The sequence below is a fragment of the Oryctolagus cuniculus genome, chromosome 3, assembly GCF_964237555.1.
Source record: "Oryctolagus cuniculus chromosome 3, mOryCun1.1, whole genome shotgun sequence".
NCBI lineage: Eukaryota > Metazoa > Chordata > Mammalia > Lagomorpha > Leporidae > Oryctolagus > Oryctolagus cuniculus.
In genome coordinates this window covers 141,107,137-141,129,036 of record NC_091434.1, presented here as the reverse complement: position 1 = coordinate 141,129,036, position 21,900 = coordinate 141,107,137, and the positions used below count along the sequence as shown (strand labels likewise).

At 45.8% G+C, this 21,900-nt stretch overlaps 2 protein-coding genes across 14 annotated transcripts in view; one reads left to right on the top strand and one right to left on the bottom strand.

The window, feature by feature from the left end:
* Positions 1-6,458: 6,458 nt before the first annotated feature.
* PMPCB (peptidase, mitochondrial processing subunit beta) lies at positions 6,459-21,634 on the top strand. Of its 6 annotated transcripts, none has more exons than XR_011387389.1 (14): positions 6,459-6,616; positions 7,423-7,563; positions 8,227-8,313; positions 8,669-8,798; positions 10,768-10,966; positions 11,969-12,048; positions 13,655-13,767; positions 15,537-15,680; positions 17,165-17,325; positions 17,924-18,009; positions 18,090-18,178; positions 18,298-18,373; positions 18,459-18,669; positions 21,435-21,634. XR_011387389.1 is itself a non-coding variant. In XM_002712024.5 (13 exons), the coding sequence occupies exons 1-13, from the start codon at positions 6,515-6,517 to the stop codon at positions 18,521-18,523; spliced, it is 1,473 nt and encodes a 490-aa protein (XP_002712070.3). In that variant the 5' UTR covers positions 6,459-6,514; the 3' UTR covers positions 18,524-18,738. The 6 variants fall into 6 exon arrangements, 2 of the variants coding, with proteins under 2 accessions (XP_002712070.3, XP_051704817.1); XR_011387390.1 differs by having other exon boundaries at positions 21,422-21,634; XR_011387391.1 differs by having other exon boundaries at positions 6,499-6,595.
* DNAJC2 (DnaJ heat shock protein family (Hsp40) member C2) overlaps positions 18,699-21,900 on the bottom strand; it is a 30,326-nt gene continuing 27,124 nt past the window's right edge. For all 8 annotated transcript variants that reach the window (XM_002712025.5, XM_070071185.1, XM_070071186.1 and 5 more), the window contains 2 exons: positions 19,104-19,258; positions 18,699-18,826 (listed from right to left, as the gene is read on the bottom strand). In XM_002712025.5, the coding sequence (XP_002712071.1) occupies positions 18,752-18,826; positions 19,104-19,258 (230 nt within the window). In that variant the 3' untranslated portion in view covers positions 18,699-18,751. The remainder of the gene's footprint in view (positions 18,827-19,103; positions 19,259-21,900) is intronic.

Here is a 21,900-nt window from a genome sequence, read left to right as displayed (position 1 = left end):
TCTTCTGCCAATTTTCTAGTTAGATTTTGTCTTTGTTTTGTTTTGTTTTGAGGGTTCTTTGTGTACTTAGACACAAGTCCTTTGTTGAGTATGTGGTGCTGGGGTTTGAATAGGATTTGTCCCCACGGAAACTCACAATGACGCTTGGTTTCCAAGGGAACATTGGGGTGAGAATATTGTCACCAGAAAAAGAGAAAACAATTGTGGGAGTGGTGGTTACAGAATACAAATGAGAGAAATTTCAGTAAGAAGAAAAATCAACAAAAATCAAGGTGTGCATACACTGCCGGCAGGATGGAAAACAGCATGCAGATTCCTCAGAACTCTGGCAACGGAACTGCCACGGGGGCGGGTATTTAGCGTAGTGGCTAAGATTGAGCGTAAGCCTGCTAAGACACCCACATCCCACGTTGCAGTGCCAGCTCCAGCTCCTGACTCCAACTTCCTGCCAGTGCACACTCTGGGAGACAGCAATGAGGCTCCAAGTAATTGGGTTTCTGCTACCCATCTAGAAGACCTGAACTGAGTTCCTGGCTCCTGACTTTGACCAGTCGGGTTGTGGCCATTGTGGGCATTTGGAGAGTGAACCAACAGATGGAAGCTATCTGTCTGTGTTTTTCTCCACCTCTCCAATAAATAAACGACAGAAAAAAAATTGCCACATTATCCAGCCATCCCTTTCCTTGCTATATATCCAAAGGAAATTAAATCGGAATGTTGAGGAAATATGGGTATTCATATTCATGTGTCTTTATATTCACTGTGGCATTATTCACTTTAGCCAAGATACGGAATTTAAACCCAGGTGTCCACCAATACGTGAATGATAAAGAAGGGGTGCTGGGGCCTGTGCTGTGTTGTAGCAGGCTAAGCCTCCACCTGCAGCACTGGAATCCCATGTGGATGCTGGTTCGAGTCCAGGCTGCTCCCATTCTGATCCAGCTCTCTGCTATGGCCTGGGATAGCAGTGGAAGATGGCTCAAGTGCTTGGGCCCCTGCACCCGCATGGGAAACCTGGAAGAAGCTCTGGGCTCTTGGCTTTGGATCAGCATAGCTCCAGCTGTTGTAGCCATCTGGGGAGTGAACCAGCAGACGGAAGACCTTTCTGTCTCTCCCTCTTTCTGTAACTATAGCTCTCAAATAAATAAAATAAAATCTTTTAAAAAAATAGAACAGCCATAAAAATAGCCATAGAGAAGAGTGAAATTCTGTCATTTGCAACAGCTTGGATAGGGTTCATGGACACGATGTGAAGTGAAAGAGGTCAGGTACAGAAAGACAAACACTGCAAATCCTCACTGATATGTGCAAGCTCAAAAGTTGACCTCACAGAAGTAGAGAATAGAATGGTTGTTAGCAGAACCCAGGAAGGATGTGGGGTAGGGGGAGGAGAAACGAGGATGGTTAATGGGGCAAGGGGTGCAGTTGGATAGGAGGAAGAACTTTTTTATTAAAAAACCCCTTTTTAGGCCAGCGCCGCGGCTCACTAGGCTAATCCTGTGCCTTGCGGCGCCGGCACACCGGGTTCTAGTCCTGGTCGGGGCGCCGGATTCTGTCCCGGTTGCCCCTCTTCCAGGCCAGCTCTCTGCTGTGGCCAGGGAGTGCAGTGGAGGATGGCCCAAGTGCTTGGGCCCTGCACCCCATGGGAGACCAGGATAAGTACCTGGCTCCTGCCATTGGATCAGAGCAGTGCACCAGCCGCGGCGGCCGTTAGAGGGTGAACCAACAGCAAAGGAAGACCTTTCTCTCTGTCTGTCTCTCTCACTGTCCACTCTGCCTGTCAAAAAATTTTTTAAAAATGCTTTTTTAATAAATATAAATTTAGAAAGTATGAAGGAAGAACTTCTAATCTTCTAATCACAGTAGGATAACTATGGTTGGTGATGATTAATTTCATAGTTCAAAAGAGCTAGAAGAGAGGATTTTGAATGTTCCCAAGAAAGGAATGACATATAGATGAGGTCATTGACAGGCCAGTTACCCTGATCTTATATTATACATTTTATGCATGCATGGAAATACTACATTGTACTCTATAGATACGAACAACGGCTATGCGACATCAAGAGGTGGAGAAATGAAGTCAGAGGAAATGTAAGGTCGCAAATGCCTTTATCTTTCAAAGCTAGGGGTCAAGAGCTACTGTTTAAGTTGGAGCACATGAGGGCCAGTGTTGGGGCACAGTGAGTTAAGCGGCTGCCTGCGATGCTGGCATCTCATGTGGGCACAGGCTCATGTCCTGGCTGCTCGGCTTCTGACCCAGCTCCCTGATAATGCACCTGGGAAAGCTGTGGTGGAAGGCCCAAGTACTTGGCCCCCTGACACCCATGCGGGAGACCTGATGGAGTTCCAGGCTCCTGGCTTCATCCTGGCCCAGTCTTGGCCTTTGTGGTCACTCAGGGGAGTAAACCAATGGATGGTAGATATCTTTCTGTGTTTCCCTCTCTTTTTTCTAATTCTGCCTTTCAAATAAAAAATATCTTAATAAAGTTTGAACACATTTTTATGGGGTGGGTGATTGACCTAATTTTTAAGACAACCAGTTAAGACTCTGGAATTCCATATTGCAATGCTTGGGTTTGATATACTGTCTCCTGACTCCAGCTTCCTGCTAACACAGACCCTGGCAGGCCGTGTCTCCTACACTTTGCATTGGCAGGAAGCTGGAGTCGGGAGCCAGAGCTGGGAACTGAACTCACACACTGAATGTGGGATGCAGGCATCTTAGCCGCTAGGCTAAATGCTTGCCCCAAATTTAGCTGCTTTTGTTGAACAAATACTCCCCAGATTGCTCAGTTTTTTTTTTTGGGGGGGGGGGGATGTCCAGAGTTTTGAAAATGTTGATTCTGAAGAGATGAGCATCATGACATAGCGACGCTGGCATCCCCTGTGCATGCTGGTTTGAGTCCAACCTGCTCCATCTCCCATCCAGCTCCCTGCTAATGCACCTGGTCCAAGTCTTTGGACCCCTGCCACCCATGTGGGAGACCTGGATGGAATTCCTCACCCTTGGCTTTGGCTTGACCCAGCCCTGGCTGTTGCAGCCATTTGGAGAAAAAATTAGCAGATGGGGGCTCTTTCTTTGACTCTCCCTCTCTTTTATTCTTTTAAATAAATATCTCTTTAAAAAGAAAGAAAATGTTGATTCTGATGATTATTTTCACCAGTTTTTTTTTTCAATTATTTTATGGCAGAGAGAACCTTCAGAGTTCTTGCTCTGCTCTCTTCTCTGATATCCTAAATTAATATGTGCATATTTATATACCCTTTTTTCTAGTCAACTCCATCCACCACCCTTCCTTTGAACAAGGCAATAGTTTTTTTTTAAATAAATATTTACTTATTTGCATATTTATTTGAAAGGCAGATTTACAGAGAGAGCGAGAGCAAGTGAGAGAGAGACCATCCTGCACCACTTTCCCAGGTGCATCAGTGGGGAACTGGATCAGAAGTAGAGCATCCGGGTCTTGAACCAGAGCTTATTGGATGCCAGTGTTGGGGGTTTTACTCACTATGCCACAGAGCTGGCCCCAAGGCAATAGCCTTAGAAAAAATCTTCTGCAGTATGCTGCTTGTCACGGGGCAGCAGGTCCGATAGAGCTCCTCAGGGCCAGCCTGGGGAGCTCGGGGGCTGAGCGGGATGATGAGTGTCGGTGGCAAAGGAACCACACCAGAGCCAGGAGATCAGTCAACGCCCAGGGCGCAGCCGGGTTCTCGACTTTATTGGGAGGGGGAAAAGCTTTTATAGACACAGAAAGGGGTCTGTCCAAGGCACAAGGGAACCGAGCCAACCAGCTGAAAGGTAAGGTAGGACACGAGCCGGGCACGCCCTCAAGGGCCAATCACAGCCGAGAACACATACTGTCCACAAATACGGAAGTCTCCTGTCAGGCTAGGTACCTCCCCCGGGGGCCATCTTGGATTGTTGGAAACGCTGAGTCACTGGAATGCGGCAGTGCGGCAAACTCGAGCAAAGGCTTAGCGGCCTTGTCCAGCGAAGGCTTAGCGACTTTGTTTCCTTTTCGATTGGAGCCCCCCCCCCCCCCAGCAGTAAAAAATTATCACTACAGATGTTCTTATAAACATTCAGATTCCTGGTAGCTTCTCAGCTCCTTTGCCAATAACTTATCATAGACGATGCTTTCTCTCCTTTGTTCTGTCCTCCCCCTTCTCATGTCCAATCTTTAACTCTGTGCCTTACCAGAAGGGAAACAAAAGTGCGCTTAGGGGCAGGGCTTTGAGGCAGCAGTTAAGATATTGTATGGATGCCCTCAATCCATATCAGAGTGTCTGGGTTCAAGTCCCAGCTGTTTCGCATTCCAGCTTCCTGCTAACGCAGAGCCTAGGATGGATTCTTGCCAAGCACGTGGGAGGCCTGGATTAGGTTCTGGGCTCTTGGCTTCTGACTGCACTGGTGTGGCCCAGCTTTGGCTGTTGCAGACATTTGGAGAGTAGACCAGCAGTTGGAAGGTATATCTCTCTCTCATTTATTGATGGAATTAAAAAACTTTAAAAAATTATCTAGATATAAAAGACATAGGTGAAGTATGTTAATTATCAATGCTGTCTTCAAAACATGATTGCATGGACCTAGGGGACAACACTAAATCTTATTCAGGTATGTGAGGGCCTAACAGTAGTGGGTACTTGCCAGTGCTGTGGCATAGTAGGCTAAGCTTCCTCTTGTGGTGCTGGCATCCCATATGGATGTTGGTTCAAGTCCTGGCTGCCCCTCTTCTGACCCAGCTCTTTGCTAATGGCCTGAGGAAGTGGTGGAAGATGGCCCAAGAAATTGGGCCCCTGCACTCGCATGGGAGACCAGGAAGAAGCTTCTGGCTCCTGGCTTCATATCGACCCAGCCCCGGCTGTTGCAGCCAATTGTGGACTGAACCAGTGGATGAAAGACCTTTCTCTCTGTCTCTCCATCTTTGTCTGTAAATCTACCTTTCAAATAAATAAATCTTTAAAAAAAGTGATAGGTACTGGTGAGAGTATAGGATCATTTTGGTAACAGTTAAGTACTTTTTTGGGTTTCATTCTGCACACTTAATTCCTGTAGGTTTTGTGGTCTAAGATATTGACTGTTAACAACCCATAACAAACTCATAAAGTGGATTATATTCAAAGTCGTACACAAATTCTTGCTACACTTTTCCCAGGTGCTTCTTGGATGTAGGCATGGTTTGTTTATGGTTAACACACACACATGTTTTAGAAACGTGAGAGCATGACCTTCACTGTCCTTTACAAGACAATAGATCTAATGTGCTGATCCTCTGAGCCATAGCAGAGCGGGTAGGAGACAGATGAGTTGCAGAAGGTAACTGGGAATCAGTCCTGAAGGGCTCTCTATTGGCCATGCCTGACCAAGGGGAATTCCTGGAGGATTTTTTAGGACCGGGCTGTCATACTCTAAAAGGTCCCATAGATGGCGATGTGGGAAAATGGAGCCCAGGCAGATGGGAGAGTCTGGAAAGGGTGTATGAAGCAGATGTGGGTGCTGGGAAAAGGGAGGAGCTGAGGGTGACACCCCAGTTCTTGGTTTGGGTGTCTGAGTCAATGGAGGGGCGTACCATTGGCTGTTGAGCATTGAAACACAGGGAGAGATTTAGGGACAAGACAGCGAATTTGACATTGAGGTGTCCGTGGGATATTCAAAGGCAGTTGTCCAGCAGTCAACGTTTAAGTGGGTCTGGAGCTCAAAAAGCCCGAGTTGGGTGGGCAGATCCTCAGGAGGAAGAGAAGTCCTGAGGGAGGATGGCCCAGAATACTGGGCAGCGCCGCGTCTTAGGACCAAATGCCGAAGTGTTTCAGAGGGGCATCTTGGAACAGCAGAACCCTGAGTAAGTCATTGCACCTCAGTTTCCACGTCTGTAAAATGAGCATAGTAATAGTATGGACCTCATAGTGGGAAGAGAGCACAGGAAGATGAAAGAGAGGGGACCATGGTGAGGTGAAGCTCTAAGGTAGGCAAGACTCATTAGGGGAAAGAACTCAGAAACCAACCACGTCCAGTCCCACCAGCAGGATTCTGACAAAGCCTGTACAGTGTCCATCTCCCCAGCACTGTGAGAAGATATGGACACACCACATATTGCAGTGCCTGGGCTCAAGTCCTACATCCTCTGCTTTCAATCCAAGTCCCTGCTGACGTGCGCAGGTTCAAGTCCTTGGGAGATCCGGATGGATTTCCTGGCTCATGGCTTCCACCCGGCCCAGCCCCACCGGCCCTTGTGGTCATTTGCGCAGTGAACCAGTGGTTGGAAGATCTCATGCTTCCTTCTCCGTGTCACTCTGCCTTTCAAATATATATATTTGAATATATAAGGGGTTTGCGGACTGCTCCGTGGAATCGATTTGGTGGAAACAGTTAAGCATCAACCGCCCGCTTGCCTTCCACGGCGGTTTCCAAGGGTGGCGTTCTCACTATGGCCACAAGGTGGGGCCCGCCTGCTGTGTCTGGACCTCGGGTCACGACCCCGGAAGCACACCCTCCCCTTTGCCCCTAGCAGACATGGCGGCGGTGGCTGCGGCTCGAGGGGTGCTTCTGCCCGCGGCGCGGCGGCGCCTCTGGGGGTTCGCCGAGAAACTCTTGGTGCGGGATGCCGCGGGGCGGGTGAGCTCCCCTCGGCTGGGCTGGACAGGGTCCCACAGCGGGTCGGGCCAGGCCTGCTGGGCTCGGCTGCGCGTGCCCGGGGCCTCGGGGGAGCTGGAGGCAGAATTCAGTGTGCGATTGCCTTTTTCTCGTCTCCGAGGGCGTGTGGGGCGTTCACCTGTGTGCAGAGGAAAAGCCAGGCCAGCAGCCCGAGGCTCGGAGTCCGGGGCTGCGGATGCCTTCTCCGCCCTGGTGTCCTGTCTGCTCCCGCTCCCCATCCCTTTTCGCGAACAGGGAAACCTCGAGTCTCCTTCCTTCCTGTGTTGTGTGTGGGTAGTTTTCTCTCTCTCTCTTTTTTTGCCCTCTCCGCCCACCTTTGTTTTCGCAGGAACGAATCCGAGACATTCCTGGATAATAATTAATATAGTATCAGTTTCTCCGTATTGCTAGGCACGGCTTATCTTCCCGTCGGGTTGCCGGCTTTGGGAGAGTGGCTGGTTTGGGGCGGGTGTCTCCAGGTTGCCTCCCTTTGGCTGTAGATGGGGGAGGGGAGGTGGGATGTTTGTCTTCGAGAGGCAGCGAGAGCGCTGGTTCACTCTCCACCTGCCCACAGCGGTCGGGACCAGGCCATCCTGAAGCTGGGAAAGGAGGTGGCAGGGGCCCAAGTCTGGTTTTGTCTCCCAGGGCTGGAGTGAGGGGGGGGGGGGGGAGGCGGGAGTTGAAGCCAGGCACTCTGATGTGTGCTGGCTCAAGGTTTGGTTTTCTAACTGACCTCTAAGATAAGAATAGTAAAGATGTTTTGCTTCCTCTGTCCCACCCCCGACCAGCCCCCGCATTTTGGAGGGAGCAGGTGGAGAAGTACACAGGCTGCACCGCAAGTTGTTCTCAACGTCCCCGAGACCCGAGTGACGCGTCTGGAAAACGGACTCCGAGTGGCCTCGGAAGACTCGGGGCTGTCCACGTGCACCGTACGTGACCAGGCTCCCTTCTCGGAGGGCCGCCTCCTTCGGGAGAGGGCAGACTGCTGAGTCGAAGCTTTAGCTGTTCGGTTGGCTGGTGGTGGTTTGCTTGACGGGTGCCCCTTGAGTTCAGAACCCTGGTTCACGATCTGCATCTGGTTCCTGTAGCCTAGTATGGTGTTTATTGCTAGCAGTATTGAGAATAATGAAAGAGGGCCAGCCTCCTGGGTGCCAGGTGTTTGACAAATAATTAAGTAGTATTTCTTACTTGATTGTTGAAACAGTTCTTGGTAGCAGGCCTCAACCCACATAGTCTGTAGTGGAGGAAGCAGATTCTGAGAATCTTGGTTTAGTCCAAGGTCACAGAGCTAAGATTTGATCCAGGATTTGAGCTCAGTTTTCTGACAGCCTCCAGTGTTATTCATTCCACCATTATTAATTGGCTGTAGTCATGAGTTAGGCTGAGAACCTAAGTTCTTACTTGAAACTGGTGGTGGATATTAGTAGCCGGATGGTAAACATTTAAATCATAGGACTGAACTCAGTTCAGTCAAGTAAGAAAACCTTAATGTTAATAACTGAAAGCATTTGTCAGAAAAGGGAAGGAACCTCCCCTCGTCCAGAGAAATAACGAAGGCTGTTGTTGCTTACTTGTGTTTTGCTGGCGTTAAGGTTGGGCTGTGGATTGACGCTGGAAGTCGATACGAAAATGAGAAGAATAACGGGACAGCCCACTTTCTGGAGCACATGGCTTTCAAGGCAAGTGGTAGGACTGGACAGGAGGTTTCGCCTTCTCTGAGACTTCGTAACGGCGGGAGTTCATCCTTTCACAGTGAAGAACTGCTTTCGCAGCAGAGCGTGTGTTGTGTTTGCTTTCTAGGACAGTATCTGAAATGATTACTGATCTCGGCTCTGGAAGCTGAAACGAGGGTTTTCCCCGGGCACGAGGGTTGTTTGAACGTAGGCCACTTCTGCATTGTGCACTTCAGAACCAGATTTGTCCTTGCAAGAAGCTGACGCTGGCAGATGTCCTCCGAACCCCTGGTTTGGAGGTTCAGAATGCACGAAGGATGAAGAGAGGAGTCGTAACTTGTTTTTCTTCTTCTGTTTCAAGGGCACCAAAAAGAGATCCCAGTTAGATCTGGAACTCGAGATAGAAAACATGGGTGCACACCTCAATGCCTATACCTCCAGGGAGCAGACTGTGTATTATGCCAAAGCGTTCTCCAAAGATTTGCCAAGAGGTACTGCTATTACTTGTACTGTGGGTGATGCAGACTTTACCTTCCAGGGCTCAGAGATAATTTAGCATGACTTTGATTATGTCTGTAACCTCCAGAAATATGGAAGAAAAAGGGGAGATCAAACTCTGGTGAGAAGGCAGCTGTGCTGAGTTTTTTTTCTTCTCATAAGGCAAATGATGTTAAATATTTACAGGCCTAAAGACTTGTGCTTACAGGCCTAACACTTGAGGAACACTTTCCCATACCTCTGTGGGAAAACTTTCAAAATCATTTTCATTCCTTGTTTGTAACAAACACTATTGGTTCTGGGCAAAATAAGCACATGTTTACTTACAGTCAAGTAGATTTTTTTTTTTTATATTTTGTTAAAATAGTTATTTTGACAGAATAGTATAGCATTTTTTGTAGTTACTATGTTTGTACTGTTTTACATGTCTGCTTTTTAAAATTTTGTATTTTTAAAAATTTATTTGAAAGGCAGAGTGAGAGAGAGAGATCTTCTGTCCACTTGTTTACTCTTCAGATGGAAGCAACAGCCGTGGTGGGACCAGGGGGAGGCCAGCAGCGTGCAGCTCCATCCCGTTCTCCCACGTGGGTTGCGGGAACCCAAGTACTTGGGCCATCCTCTGCTGCCTTCCCAAACGCACAACCAGGAGGGTAGACGAAAGCCACATAGCCATACCATCGTGCTGGCCCATTTCCTTTTCTGTTTGAAAGGCAGAGACAAAGAGATGCTATTCATTGGTTCACTCCCATGTGGGTCGCAGGGGCCCAAGGACTGGGACCATCTTCTGCTGCCTTCCCGGGTGTATTAGCTGGGAGCTGGATCAGAATCTTAACAGCCAGGGCCTCTGTGTGGCCCTCATGTGGAATGCCAGTGTCGCAGGGCTACCTTGCAGGTGGCAGGCACTTAGCCATTTGCCATCATCTGCTGGCTCCTAAGATTGCATTAACAGGAAACTGGATTGACAGCAGAGTAGCTGGGACTCAGACCAGCACTCCATTAAGGGATGCGGTGTCCCAGTGAGGCTGGACCCCCTGCGCCACAGTGCCTGACCCCATTGCTTAATCTTGTCCTCTTGTCTGGCTGCAGGCTCTTCCTCACCATTCTTGGACTCTGGTTCTCTCATCTAGACAGAGGATTTTACTGCTTTTATAGATTTTCCCCCTCTTTGCTGGTCATCTCAGTCCCAGCTTACTCTTAAAGTCTGTTTTCTAAAGTTCTTGGTATTTGAACTTAAGTGACTTTGAGATAAGGCTCCTTAAGTGATCTTAAAACAAAGAACAAAAGGTCACGATTGAGTAAGAAAATGAAATCTTTAGATTTTATTTTGTGTTTAATAGCATTTAGGTTGTGATCGCAGTTATGTACTCATTCTTTAAACTTTTATTTTTTGGGAAGGGATGTGGTTTTTCTGATAAAATTGCTTAATAGTTTGATAAGACACCCTTCACCTCAGTTTTTGCTTTTTGCACAGTAGTGTGGAGAGGACGTAATTACGTTACTGGGTCATTGGGGGCTTATGTTAGCTTGCATTCATTCTGTACTCCTTTGTAAAGCAGCCTCACTACTGTGGGCACTTGAATAGTAAGTGCTTGGGTGATTGAACCCTCTGTGCATACCTGACTGTTCTCAGACTGTTAGAGATAACAGTCTGGAACCTTGCGTTTCATACAGAGCACTGTATGTTAACGTGCAGTTTCCTTAGCACTTTTGTAGTAGGTGGGCCTATTGCAAAGCGAGGGTGACTCGAGGATTCTTCAAGCTCTTTATGCCACAGGGCTTTGACCTTTCCATCGTAGTGGTGTCCTTTAGGGTCACTGAATGGGAAAGTTTCTCCCCAGATTACTCATTTAGTCCATATTGAATTGATGGATGGGATCATGGGGTCTGATGTTTAAAGAGATTTTAATAGTGAGAGTTAAGATTTTTAGTGTGTGTGTGTGTGTGTGTTTTTATTTCAATTAGCTGTAGAAATCCTTGCTGATATAATACAGAACAGCACATTGGGAGAAGCCGAGATTGAACGTGAGCGTGGCGTAATCCTCAGAGAGATGCAGGAAGTGGAAACTAATTTACAGGAAGTTGTTTTTGATTATCTTCATGCCACAGCTTATCAAAATACTGCACTCGGTCGGACAATTCTGGGACCAACTGAGAATATCAAGTAGGTGCAATTCTCAGATTCAGTTTTCTGGGAAAAATTGTGAGTTGTGAAAAGGAACATTCCTAAAGTATGTTTCCAAGTCACTTTTGCCCCTGATGACCCAGTGAAATTGTAGTTAGCGCCACTTCACTTAATTCCCAGGTGTACGTCTGGAGTAAAGATGTAATCATGCTGAATCTTTTTCCTTGCTGTAAGAATGTTGACAGCTTTTTATTATTTTTTTATTTGAGAAGCACAGGGTGAGAGCGAGCGCTCCTCTGCTGCCTCCTCCTCCTCCTCCTCCTCCTCCTCCTCCTCCTCCTCCTCCCTCTACTGGTTCACTGCCAAATATCTGTGATGTCAAGGGCTGGGCTGAGGCCAAAGTCACGAGGTGGAAATTCAATCTAGGTCTCTCACTTCGGTGACAGGGACACAATTACTTGAGCTGTCTCTGCCACCTCCCAGGGTCTGCCTTAGCAGGAAGCTGGACTGGGGAGTTGGAGCCGGGGCTTGAACCCAGGTACTCCAGTGTCTTAGCACTAGGCTAAATTCTCACTGCCTGAAGTTCTTCAGTACTTACATCCTGTTCTTAATTTTTTATTTAAATTATTTTCTCTTTACTTGAAAGGCAGAGAGACATGGAGAGACACAAAGAGAGAAAAAGAGCTTCCATCTGCTGGCATATGCCCACAGTAGCTGAGGCTGGGCCAAGCTGAAGCCAGCAGCCCACAACCCAATCTGGGTCTCCCACATACATGGCAGGAACCCAAGTATTTGAGCCATCACAGGCTTGGCTCAGAAATGGAGGAGCTGAGACTAGAGCCAGGCAGTCGGATGTGGGATGCGGGTGTCCCAAGTGGTATCGGAGCTGGATGCTTGCCCCCCACCTACCCCATATTCTATTGCTGACTTCATTTAACTCTAGGATACCTTTCAGGTCGTCTTTGATTTCAGGTGTATTACATAAAGATCTGTGCTGCTTAAAATTTCCTTTTACAGTTGCTTTATCTACTCCATCTACAGGTCTATAAATCGTAAGGACTTGGTGGATTATATCACCACCCATTATAAGGGCCCGAGAATAGTGCTTGCTGCGGCTGGAGGTTAGTCAATTTAATATTTGCTGCATGTTTTAGATGCAGGTGTTGAGTGGTATGCAGAGTCACTCTGATCCTTTTGGGGGAGATGTGCAAAAGCTTTATTTAGAGCCAACTATATTCTGTCTAAAGGGAATGTGGAACAGTGGAATAAGACTGTCTTCTTTTTAGTGGGTTTCACTTATAGAAAAACTTAATGAACTATTCACCACGTCAGTGTACAGCCACTTACTTGTAAGACGGGGGTGAATGAGGGAACTGGGAGAAGTTACACTTGGAACTCAGTGTTCTGCAGCTTGACAATCTGGAGAGCCTTCATTCTTGAGAAATCGCTTCGTCCCTGGTGAGGAATGAAATGATTTTGCTCGTTCCTTTCATTTGTTAATTCATTTAATAGATCTGTGAATTACTAGGAAGGGGAAACAGGGAGCCTTCATGGAACATTTCATGGGAACCCAGACATGGACGTTGCATCGGATTTCTCGTGGACATGTTTGAAGACAGCGAATAAAAGAAAATTCACAGTAGATTCTGTCTGAGCTGGCAGTTTTCATATTTCAAGCTGTTAGTGGGGTGGAATTAAAAGATGTTTCCTTTGGGATAACAAAATTTGAAATCCACATATGTGAGGGTTCTTGAGAAAGTGCATTGAAAAGGTGTATTAAAAAACTGCATGGATTTAGAAGGTTTTTTGTACCAATATCAACTCATTTTTAGTTCCATTCTCCACAAACTTTTTAAAGTACCTTCATAATAAGTTAAAATTCTAGTCAACTTGGATGGCCTGCTGAGCTGAGTATGTGGAGGTATTGGAGAAAATGAAAATTCAGGTTCTCTCAAATATGTCACTGTGGTGACTTCCAGTTCAATCACCTTTGTAAGGCAGCAGTGCACTCTGGGACTCTCTTTAGTAACAGTGTTTTCAAAATGTCTGATGTTCCCTGGTTCTTACACATTGGCAACTATTTTGAAAATGATGAGAAATTCTTGGTTATGTGAGACCTCAACAGCCAGTGTGGCATATGGGCAGTGAGTTTTATTTTGGCTTATGGATTTTTTTTTTTTTTTTTTTTTTTTTTTTTAAGATTTATTTGAAAGTCAGAGTTAGGGGCCAGCGCTGTGGCACAGCAGGCTAATGCACGATCTGGCCCTGGCCAAAGTCAAGAGCTAGGAATTCCATCTTAGTCTCCTACATGGGAGGCAGGGACCCCAGTACTTGAGGTATCATCTGCTGTCTTTTCAAGATGTGTGATGGATCGAAAGCAGGTTTGGAGGCAGGACTCAATCCCAGGCATGGACATGGGATGCAGGTGGCCCAAGCTGCTCCTTAACTTGGTTAACCTGCTGTGGGACAATACCCTACACTGGTATCTTGATGACAACCGTCAGCTGCTTTACAGAATGAGAAAGCTGTGCAACCCTAGGCCTTATTAACACTAAAGAAATTAAGTGTGGTGTGAACTTACTCTTAAAATGGCTTTTACTGAGTGTACATAGTTCATGTGTATCATTTGTGCCACCAGTTGATTGTGAACCAAGGTATTGGCAGTTTGTTGTCTTAACAGATTGTCCTGCCGCTGGGTACATGTGAAAATATTTTCCTTCAATTTAGGTGTTTCCCATGATGAACTGCTTGAGTTAGCGAAGTTTCATTTTGGTGACTCTTTGTGCACACACACAGGAGATGTACCAGCTCTGCCTCCTTGCAAATTCACAGGAAGTGAGGTAGGGCAAGCCTTGTGGCTAGAGTTTCCTCACCTTTTGGGTGTCTTGTGTTATTTATAAATGAGTGTATGAAATGTGCATTTATATATATATATATATATATATTTGAAAAAGCTACAGAGAGTTATCTTTCAACAGCTGGTTCACTCCAGGCTGAACCCAGGAGCTTCATCCAGCTCTCCCACATGGGCGGCAGAGGATCACACACTTCCTAGGTTCTTAACAGGGAACTGGATTGGAAGTGGAATAGCCAGGATATGAATTGGCATCCATATGGGATACTGGCATTGCAGGCAGTGGTTTCACCTGCTATGCCACTACACTGCCCATCCCCTTTTGAGATATATTTGTAAGCACATGCATGTGAGAGCAAGCACACATGCATGCATATTTCTTTTTTTTGGTAAGATTTATTTTTATTGAGAGGCAGAGTTACAGAGGGGGAGAGACAGAAAGGTCTCCCATCTGCTGGTTCACTCCCCAAATATCCACAACTGCTGCCAGAAGCTGAGCTGATCTGGAGCCAGGAGCTTCCTCTGGGTCTCCCATGGGTGCAAGGGACCATGTACTTGGACCAACTTCTGCTGGCTTTCCCAGGCCATAACAGAGAGCCAGATCGGAAGTGGAACAGCCGGGACTCGAACTGGCACCCATATGGGATGCTGGTATTGGAGGCAGTGGCTTAACTGCTGCGCCACAGCGCCGGCACCAGAAGGGTACACTTTAAGAGCAGTGTTATAATTTGGTCTTTTTGTGCTTTTCTTTTATTTTTTTTTTTTATTTATTTTATTTTTTTTTTTTTTTGACAGGCAGAGTGGACAGTGAGAGAGAGAGAGAGAGAGAAAGGTCTTCCTTTTTGCCGTTGGTTCACCCTCCAATGGCCGCCGCGGCCGGCGCGCTGCGGCCGGCGCACCGCGCTGATCCGATGGCAGGAGCCAGGAGCCAGGTGCTTTTCCTGGTCTCCCATGGGGTGCAGGGCCCAAGCACCTGGGCCATCCTCCACTGCACTCCCTGGCCACAGCAGAGAGCTGGCCTGGAAGAGGGGCAACCGGGACAGAATCCGGCGCCCCGACCGGGACTAGAACCCGGTGTGCCGGCGCCGCTAGGCGGAGGATTAGCCTAGTGAGCCGCGGCGCCGGCCCTGGTCTTTTTGTGCTTTTCTTTGGTAGTATGCACATTTGTATGCAGTAAGGTAAAAAAGTAATCGTAGGATTAAAAAGGCCCCCAATTTTGACTTTCCTATCAGGTTTTACTCTCTAAGTTCTGCTCACAATACGTTTCTAGGGGTAGAAACTGTTAAAGCCAGAAGCTGCGGAGAAACTGCCACTTGTCAGTTAACAGCTTTAAGCCCTAGGGAGGGTTTACTTTGCCACTTAAAGATGTTTGATGTAGTACCTCGAAAGAGGTGTGTTAAGTTGGAAGCTTCAAAACTGTAGTACAAAAATAAATCTGCAATGCCAACATTCGTATGTTTGTAAAAACTCAGGTGCCAAAAGATGGATTTGTACCAGTGAAATGCCATCTTTTTTGACCAGGTAAGCCATCTGATGGCTGGCTGTTGTATTTTACTTTGAGATCTTTTGGTGAAAGTAATTTTTCCTTAACTCTTGAAATTCTTCTAGATAAAACCATACAAAGGTTTTATGAAGCCTGCTAGTTAAAAACTAGTCATGATAAGCTGTTTAAACGCTGCAGTTAATGTGACTGTTCGTTCCTTAGTAAGCAGTGCTGTAATGGTCATCTTAATGAGATGTTTATATGTTCACTAGATTCGTGTGAGGGATGACAAGATGCCTTTGGCACACCTTGCCATAGCTGTGGAAGCTGTTGGTTGGGCACATCCGGATACAATCTGCCTCATGGTTGCAAACACGCTGATTGGCAACTGGGATCGTTCTTTCGGAGGAGGGATGGTATGTGATCTTTCCTTCATAAATGGGGATTAGCATGTTTTTCTAAATATAAATTCTTTGTAAGAATCCACTATCCACCCCCACCTCCCTTATCACAAAGTAGAACTTTGTACTATGAATTTTGACTTTGAAAATACAAACTAATCTTGTTGCATCTTTTTTCTTTGCTACAAATTAGTGGAATAATTGGTAAGATTTTGAGGACAGAAGAGTTACTATTGAAATAACTGTAGTTGCGGCTGGGGCCGTGGCTCACTAGGCTAATCCTCTGCCTTGCGGTGCCAGCACACCAGGTTCTAATTCCGGTCAGGGCGCTGGATTCTGTCCTGGTTGCCCCTCTTCCAGGCCAGCTCTCTGCTATGGCCCAGAAGGGCAGTGGAGGTTGGCCCAAGTGCTTGGGCCCTGCACCCACATGGGAGACCAGGAGGAAGCACCTGGCTCCTGCCTTCGGATCAGTGCGGTGTGCCGGCCGCGGCAGCCATTGGAAGGTGAACCAACGGCAAAAGGAAGACCTTTCTGTCTCTCTCTCTCTCTCTCTCTCTCACTGTCCACTCTGCCTGTCAAAAAAAAAAAAATAAAAGAAATAACTGTAGTTGCTAATACTGTAGTACTAGTTACTACAGTTAATACATACTATAAACTGATTTTATTAACTATGTTAACGTTAATATTCCTAATAGTACTGAGGTGACGTAAGAAAAATTTTCTTTCTCATGAGTGCATACTACATAGAAGCTGAGACATTTGAATGTACTTTCAAACAGGTGAAAAAGTAAAATGATTAACAGTTAAAGGATAAAGGGAATTATTTGTATTTTTATCTCTTCTGTAAGTCAAATACAAAATAATAAGTTTATTACAGATTTGTCTGTATTCAGAGAAATGCATTTCATAGTTCAGATTCCACATGCAGTATTATTTTGAATATTTAGGTATATGTTGCCAAGAGTGAGCCCTACAAAATAGGTTGATACAGCAGTGTATTGTTTTAGAAGTACGGCTACTACATTTATTACAAGGACTTAACTGCATTTAGTCATAAATTTGTCCAGGGTTACACTGGGCCAGATGAGCCTAACTCATCTTAATATCTTACTTACTTGGAAAGCAGAGCTGACAGGAAGACACAGGGAACGCGATCTATTCACTGGTTCACTGCCCAAATGGCTGCAACAGCCAGGCCAAAGCCAGAAGCCTGAACTCCATCTTAGTCTCCCATGTGGGTGCAGGGGCTCAAACACTTGGCCATTTTCCACTGCTTTTCCAGGTGCATTAGCAGGGAGCTGGGTTGGAAGCAGAGCAGCTGGCACTCACACGATGCTCATGGGCTTAACCCCTGCACCACAGTACTGCCCCAAGCCCAGCTCTTCAGTCTCATTAACTATTACAGCCAGGGCAGTCACTGTTTCCCACACAGACAGCTCATTTCTGGTAATTTGGACACATGGACCTACAATTCTCCTGGACGTCTTTTTCCCTTGCAGAATTTATCTAGCAAGCTGGCTCAGCTCACCTGTCATGGCAACCTGTGCCATAGCTTCCAGTCCTTCAACACTTCTTACACGGATACCGGACTGTGGGGACTCTATACGGTTTGTGAACCAGGCACAGTTGCAGACATGCTACATGTTGTTCAAAAAGAATGGTGAGAAAATAGCTTTGAGTAAATTAAATCTTGTCTAGTATTATTATTTCAGGCCTGTTTCTTCATACTTTATAGTGATTATCTGAGAGGCAGAGACAGATACAGAGAACTTCCATAGACAGATTGAGCTGTCATCCATTGGCATACTCCTGAAATGCCTGCAACAGCAGGGCTGGAGTTGAAGCCTGGAGCTGGGAACTACATCCACCTCTTCTGCATGCATGACAGGACCCCAGTTACTTGAGCCATCACTGTTGGGAAGCTAAATCCAGTCAACTGAGATGTAATTTCTAGTTGTTTTAAGTTAGATTCAACATTTTCTCTTGAGAAATGAATGGAACGGCCCACAGGCCTGTCCCCTAGTTTACCAGGCCCTACCAGATGGAAACTGGTGAAGTGTCGAGATTACAGCATTTCTCAAAATGGTGGCAGCCTATTTTATATCCTGTCAAACCTTCCTCTGCAAGGAAAATAGTATTTTAGCTTGTGTTTTTATGGGGATTAGTAATTTAACTTTTTACTAAAAGCAGTCATTTTTATGTTGTGTACTATTTACTTTCCAACTATTTGGTGATACCAGTCTTGCAAATGTTTTTAGGATGCGACTCTGTACAAGTGTCACTGAAAGTGAAGTTGCACGAGCCAAAAATCTTCTGAAAACAAACATGTTGCTGCAGCTTGATGGTGAGCTACAACCCTTAAGTTTTATTTTCATATGGGTCATCTGTAGTCCACCGCTTAGTTTTTTCCTTCTCTTGAAACAGGTTCAACTCCAATTTGTGAAGATATTGGTAGGCAAATGCTATGCTATAATAGAAGAATTCCTATTCCTGAGCTTGAAGCAAGAATTGATGTAAGTCATTCCTGCTTATTTCAGAAACTGAACATGTGTATCCTACATCTTGCCTTAAAGAGTTCGTTGCAAAATGTGTCCTTACTACAAAAGCTTGGAATGGTAATCTCTTCTTTCAGGCTGTGAATGCGGAGACAGTTCGAGAAGTATGCACCAGATACATTTATGATAAGAGTCCAGCTATTGCTGCTGTTGGTGAGTCTGGCCCCTCTCCTCATTTGCAGAAAGTTGGCTAAGCACTTTTGTTTGCAGTTGTAATTGCTGTCTTTTCAATCTGTAGGTCCCATTGAGCAACTACCAGATTTTAACCAGATTTGCCATAACATGCGCTGGCTTCATGATTAACATGCTCCTAAATCAAGACCTCTGGAACGATATCTAGAGAGACCTACAGATTTTTATCAATACCTAAAGACAAAAATAATTCTCACAACATGTTACCGCCCTGAAGGCTGTTCTGTCAGATGGTTGATCTGAAAAATTGTGTTGAAGTAAGTATGGCTTTAAGAAAGAGAATTGGTACAGTGTTTTCAGTTTTATTATAAAAATGCACACACAAAGATTGTCATTAAGTCATTTCTTGGCTCGACTTGCATTCAGCACTTGCTCCTGAGCAGCTTTCTTCGCTTTTACCATCTCGACAAGTTCCTAGGAAGGGAGAAAGGGCGACAAATTAGGAAAGCGGGGTTTTAAGAACAGAGTGGAATACGTAAGAACTCAGATACTAGTGAAAAGACTGATTTCACTAATTTGCCAGGGCGAGAAAGTTTCTCAGGTAGGCATTTCTCTGTAATAACTTTGGCCCCATACTACTGTGATATTGAAGAGGCGACCGTAACCTCTTTCCAATTAACAGACATAATCAAAATGCTATCTAGAACAGTGTTACAACATCATAACGGAATCTATAAACTCAGTCATCAACCTTATATCGCTTCATGCAGTCCTTCTTTGTCCTGCCAGGGACCGCTTCTGCTATTTTCTCCCATCTCTCAGGTGTGTTTACTGGGTATGTCTTCAAAGCCTGCTCCAAAAGCTTCTGTTCTTCCGTCGTCCATGGGGTGAAATCTGTGCATGGGCCTGTTTAACAACAGTTTTTATCTGAAAACGCTTATCCTGATTTGTTTGAAATTTTTGCACACAAGTAGCTTGCTAAGTGAAGGGATGTGCAGTACAGATAGAGAAAAACTTGAGGTAGCAGACATTCCCCCCACCATTAAATATTTCAAAGGTTTTTTTGTTGTTGGTCTCTTGCAACCTAATACTATACATTTAAATATGATTAGAAGAGGAATCCGAGAAGTATAGTTCAGTTAGACTGTTGGGTTTAAGAACACAACTGTAGCCGGCGCCGCGGCTCACTAGGCTAATCCTCCGCCTAGCGTAGCGGCGCCGGCACACCGGGTTCTAGTCCCGGTTGGGGCACCGGATTCTGTCCCGGTTGCCCCTCTTCCAGGCCAGCTCTCTGCTGTGGCCAGGGAGTGCAGTGGAGGATGGCCCAGGTGCTTGGGCCCTGCACCCCATGGGAGACCAGGAAAAGCACCTGGCTCCTGGCTCCTGCCTTCGGATCAGCGCAGCAACCATTGGAGGGTGAACCAATGGCAAAGGAAGACCTTTCTCTCTGTCTCTCTCTCTCACTGTCCACTCTGCCTGTCAAAAAAAAAAAAAAAAAAAAAAAAAAAAAACACAACTGTAAGTCTGGTTCCCTACAGGATTGGGCTGCCTCAGTTTTTGTTTTTGTTTTTTTTATTTTTTTGACAGAGTTAGAGAGAAAGGTCTTCCTTTTACCGTTGGTTCACCCTCCAATGGTTGCTGCGCTGATCCGAAGGCAGGAGCCAGGTGCTTCCTCCTGGTCTCCCATGCGGGTGCAGGGCCCAAGCACTTGGGCCATCCTCCACTGCACTCCCTGGCTGCAGCAGAGAGCTGGCCTGGAAGAGGGGCAACCGGGACTACAACCTGGGGTGCCGGCGCCGCAGGCGGAGGATCAGCCTAGTGAGCTGCGGTGCCAGCCATGCCTCACAGTTTGAACGTTTTGCTGCATGGGCCCTTGAAAACCAATTTTGTTTAACACTGGAAAAAACAAGCCTTGAAATACTAAGCCAGGTGCTCAAGGTTTCAGTGCTAAAGAGGCAAGCTGAAGTTAGAGATCTGGTTTTAGTCTGATGTTCTTTTCAATAAATATGCTAAACTGCATGGAGTCACTGCTAACCACCTCTAGAAACTGTTAATGTACTTCTTTTAACCAAGTTTTTGTAAAGTCTCAATTTCTTAAGGATGTGGTTTAGCCCATACTGTAGGTAAAATGAATGTTAAGTGGAAAAAAGCTGATTTGGTTATTCTAAATTCACAGACTGATTTATTATTTCAGACCATGTAATAAAAACGTAACAGCCATAGCATATATGATTACTTCCCAAGAAAGAAAAGTACCACCTCCTCAAGACAAGCCAGGGGACTTGGATCTGTATTTGAAGGCAGACTGAAAGCTTTCCTGAGGCAGATTTTAATTCTAGCCCTGTTACTGATCTAAAGCCCCCAGTACCATAGCTCTACTTCATTTCTTCTCAGAAAAAAGATGAAAGTTACATACAACTATTTTGCCTGTTCTTCAGTTACTTCACAACATCATTTTGCACAATTCCTATGAGAAGCCACTGTTCAAAACATAGCGGCAGCCTCCTGTTCAGTGGTATAATTTAACAGGCAGGTGCTTTCCCATTAAACCTGCAAAAGAGGGAAGCCACAGCCAGCAGCATCACTGTCAGTGATGTCAGATGATGGGCTGTGGGCACAAATATCAGGGTCTGTCTCCACCACGGCACCAGGTGTGCTGAGGTTGGATTTTGTGGAGGAGATAAAGGAACAAGCCTCTTGAGAAATGCCTTCCAGGTGTTCAGAAACTTGTACTTTGTTGCCTCACTCAAACATTTTGCAATGGCAGAATGATTTTTATGCTCTATAGAAAATTATCGTTCTATAACTTCTACCTGAAATTTGGGTATTGTAAACCAGACCAGGAAAGATAAAGCTGGGTCTGTTATAAAACAGGGACAGCTTATCGTGTAGTTAGCTTTTAATCCAAAAACATCTTTGGACCTGATCTAGAAAGTACACCGGAAATTAGTTTAAGGAAGGAAAACATTGGGGCAGGCACTGTGGCATAGCAGGTAAAGTCACCACCTGCAGTGCCAGCATCCCATATCAATGCCGGTTCGAGTCCCGGCTGCTCCACTTCTGATCCAGCTCTCTGCTATAGCTTGCGAAAGCAGAAGATGGCCCAAGTCCTTGGAATCCTGCACCTGCGTGGGAAGACCCAAAAGAAGCTCCTGGCTTCAGATCCGCTCAGCTCCAGCCATTGTGGCCAATTGGGGAGTGAATCAGCGGGTGGAAGACTTCCCTCCCTCTAATTTTCTGACTTTCAAATAAATATAATTACTGTTTTCCTTTTTTTAAAAAGATTAAGTGAAAGATCTTTCTTCAAACTTTGTCGTAGTAAGAAAAATATACATCACATCCCAAAATGCACACAAACAAGTTTCACAAGTAATAGACATTTATGTTATAGGTATAATGCTTGGTGATGTTTCCCATTCATAAACCACAAAACTGATTTCATGGCTCAGTTATGGGTCTTGACTTGTAGCCAGGCTGTCTAGGATACTCAAGACAATGTGAACACTCTAACAGGTTTAAACGTTACTGTGAAATAGAGTAGAAAGGAT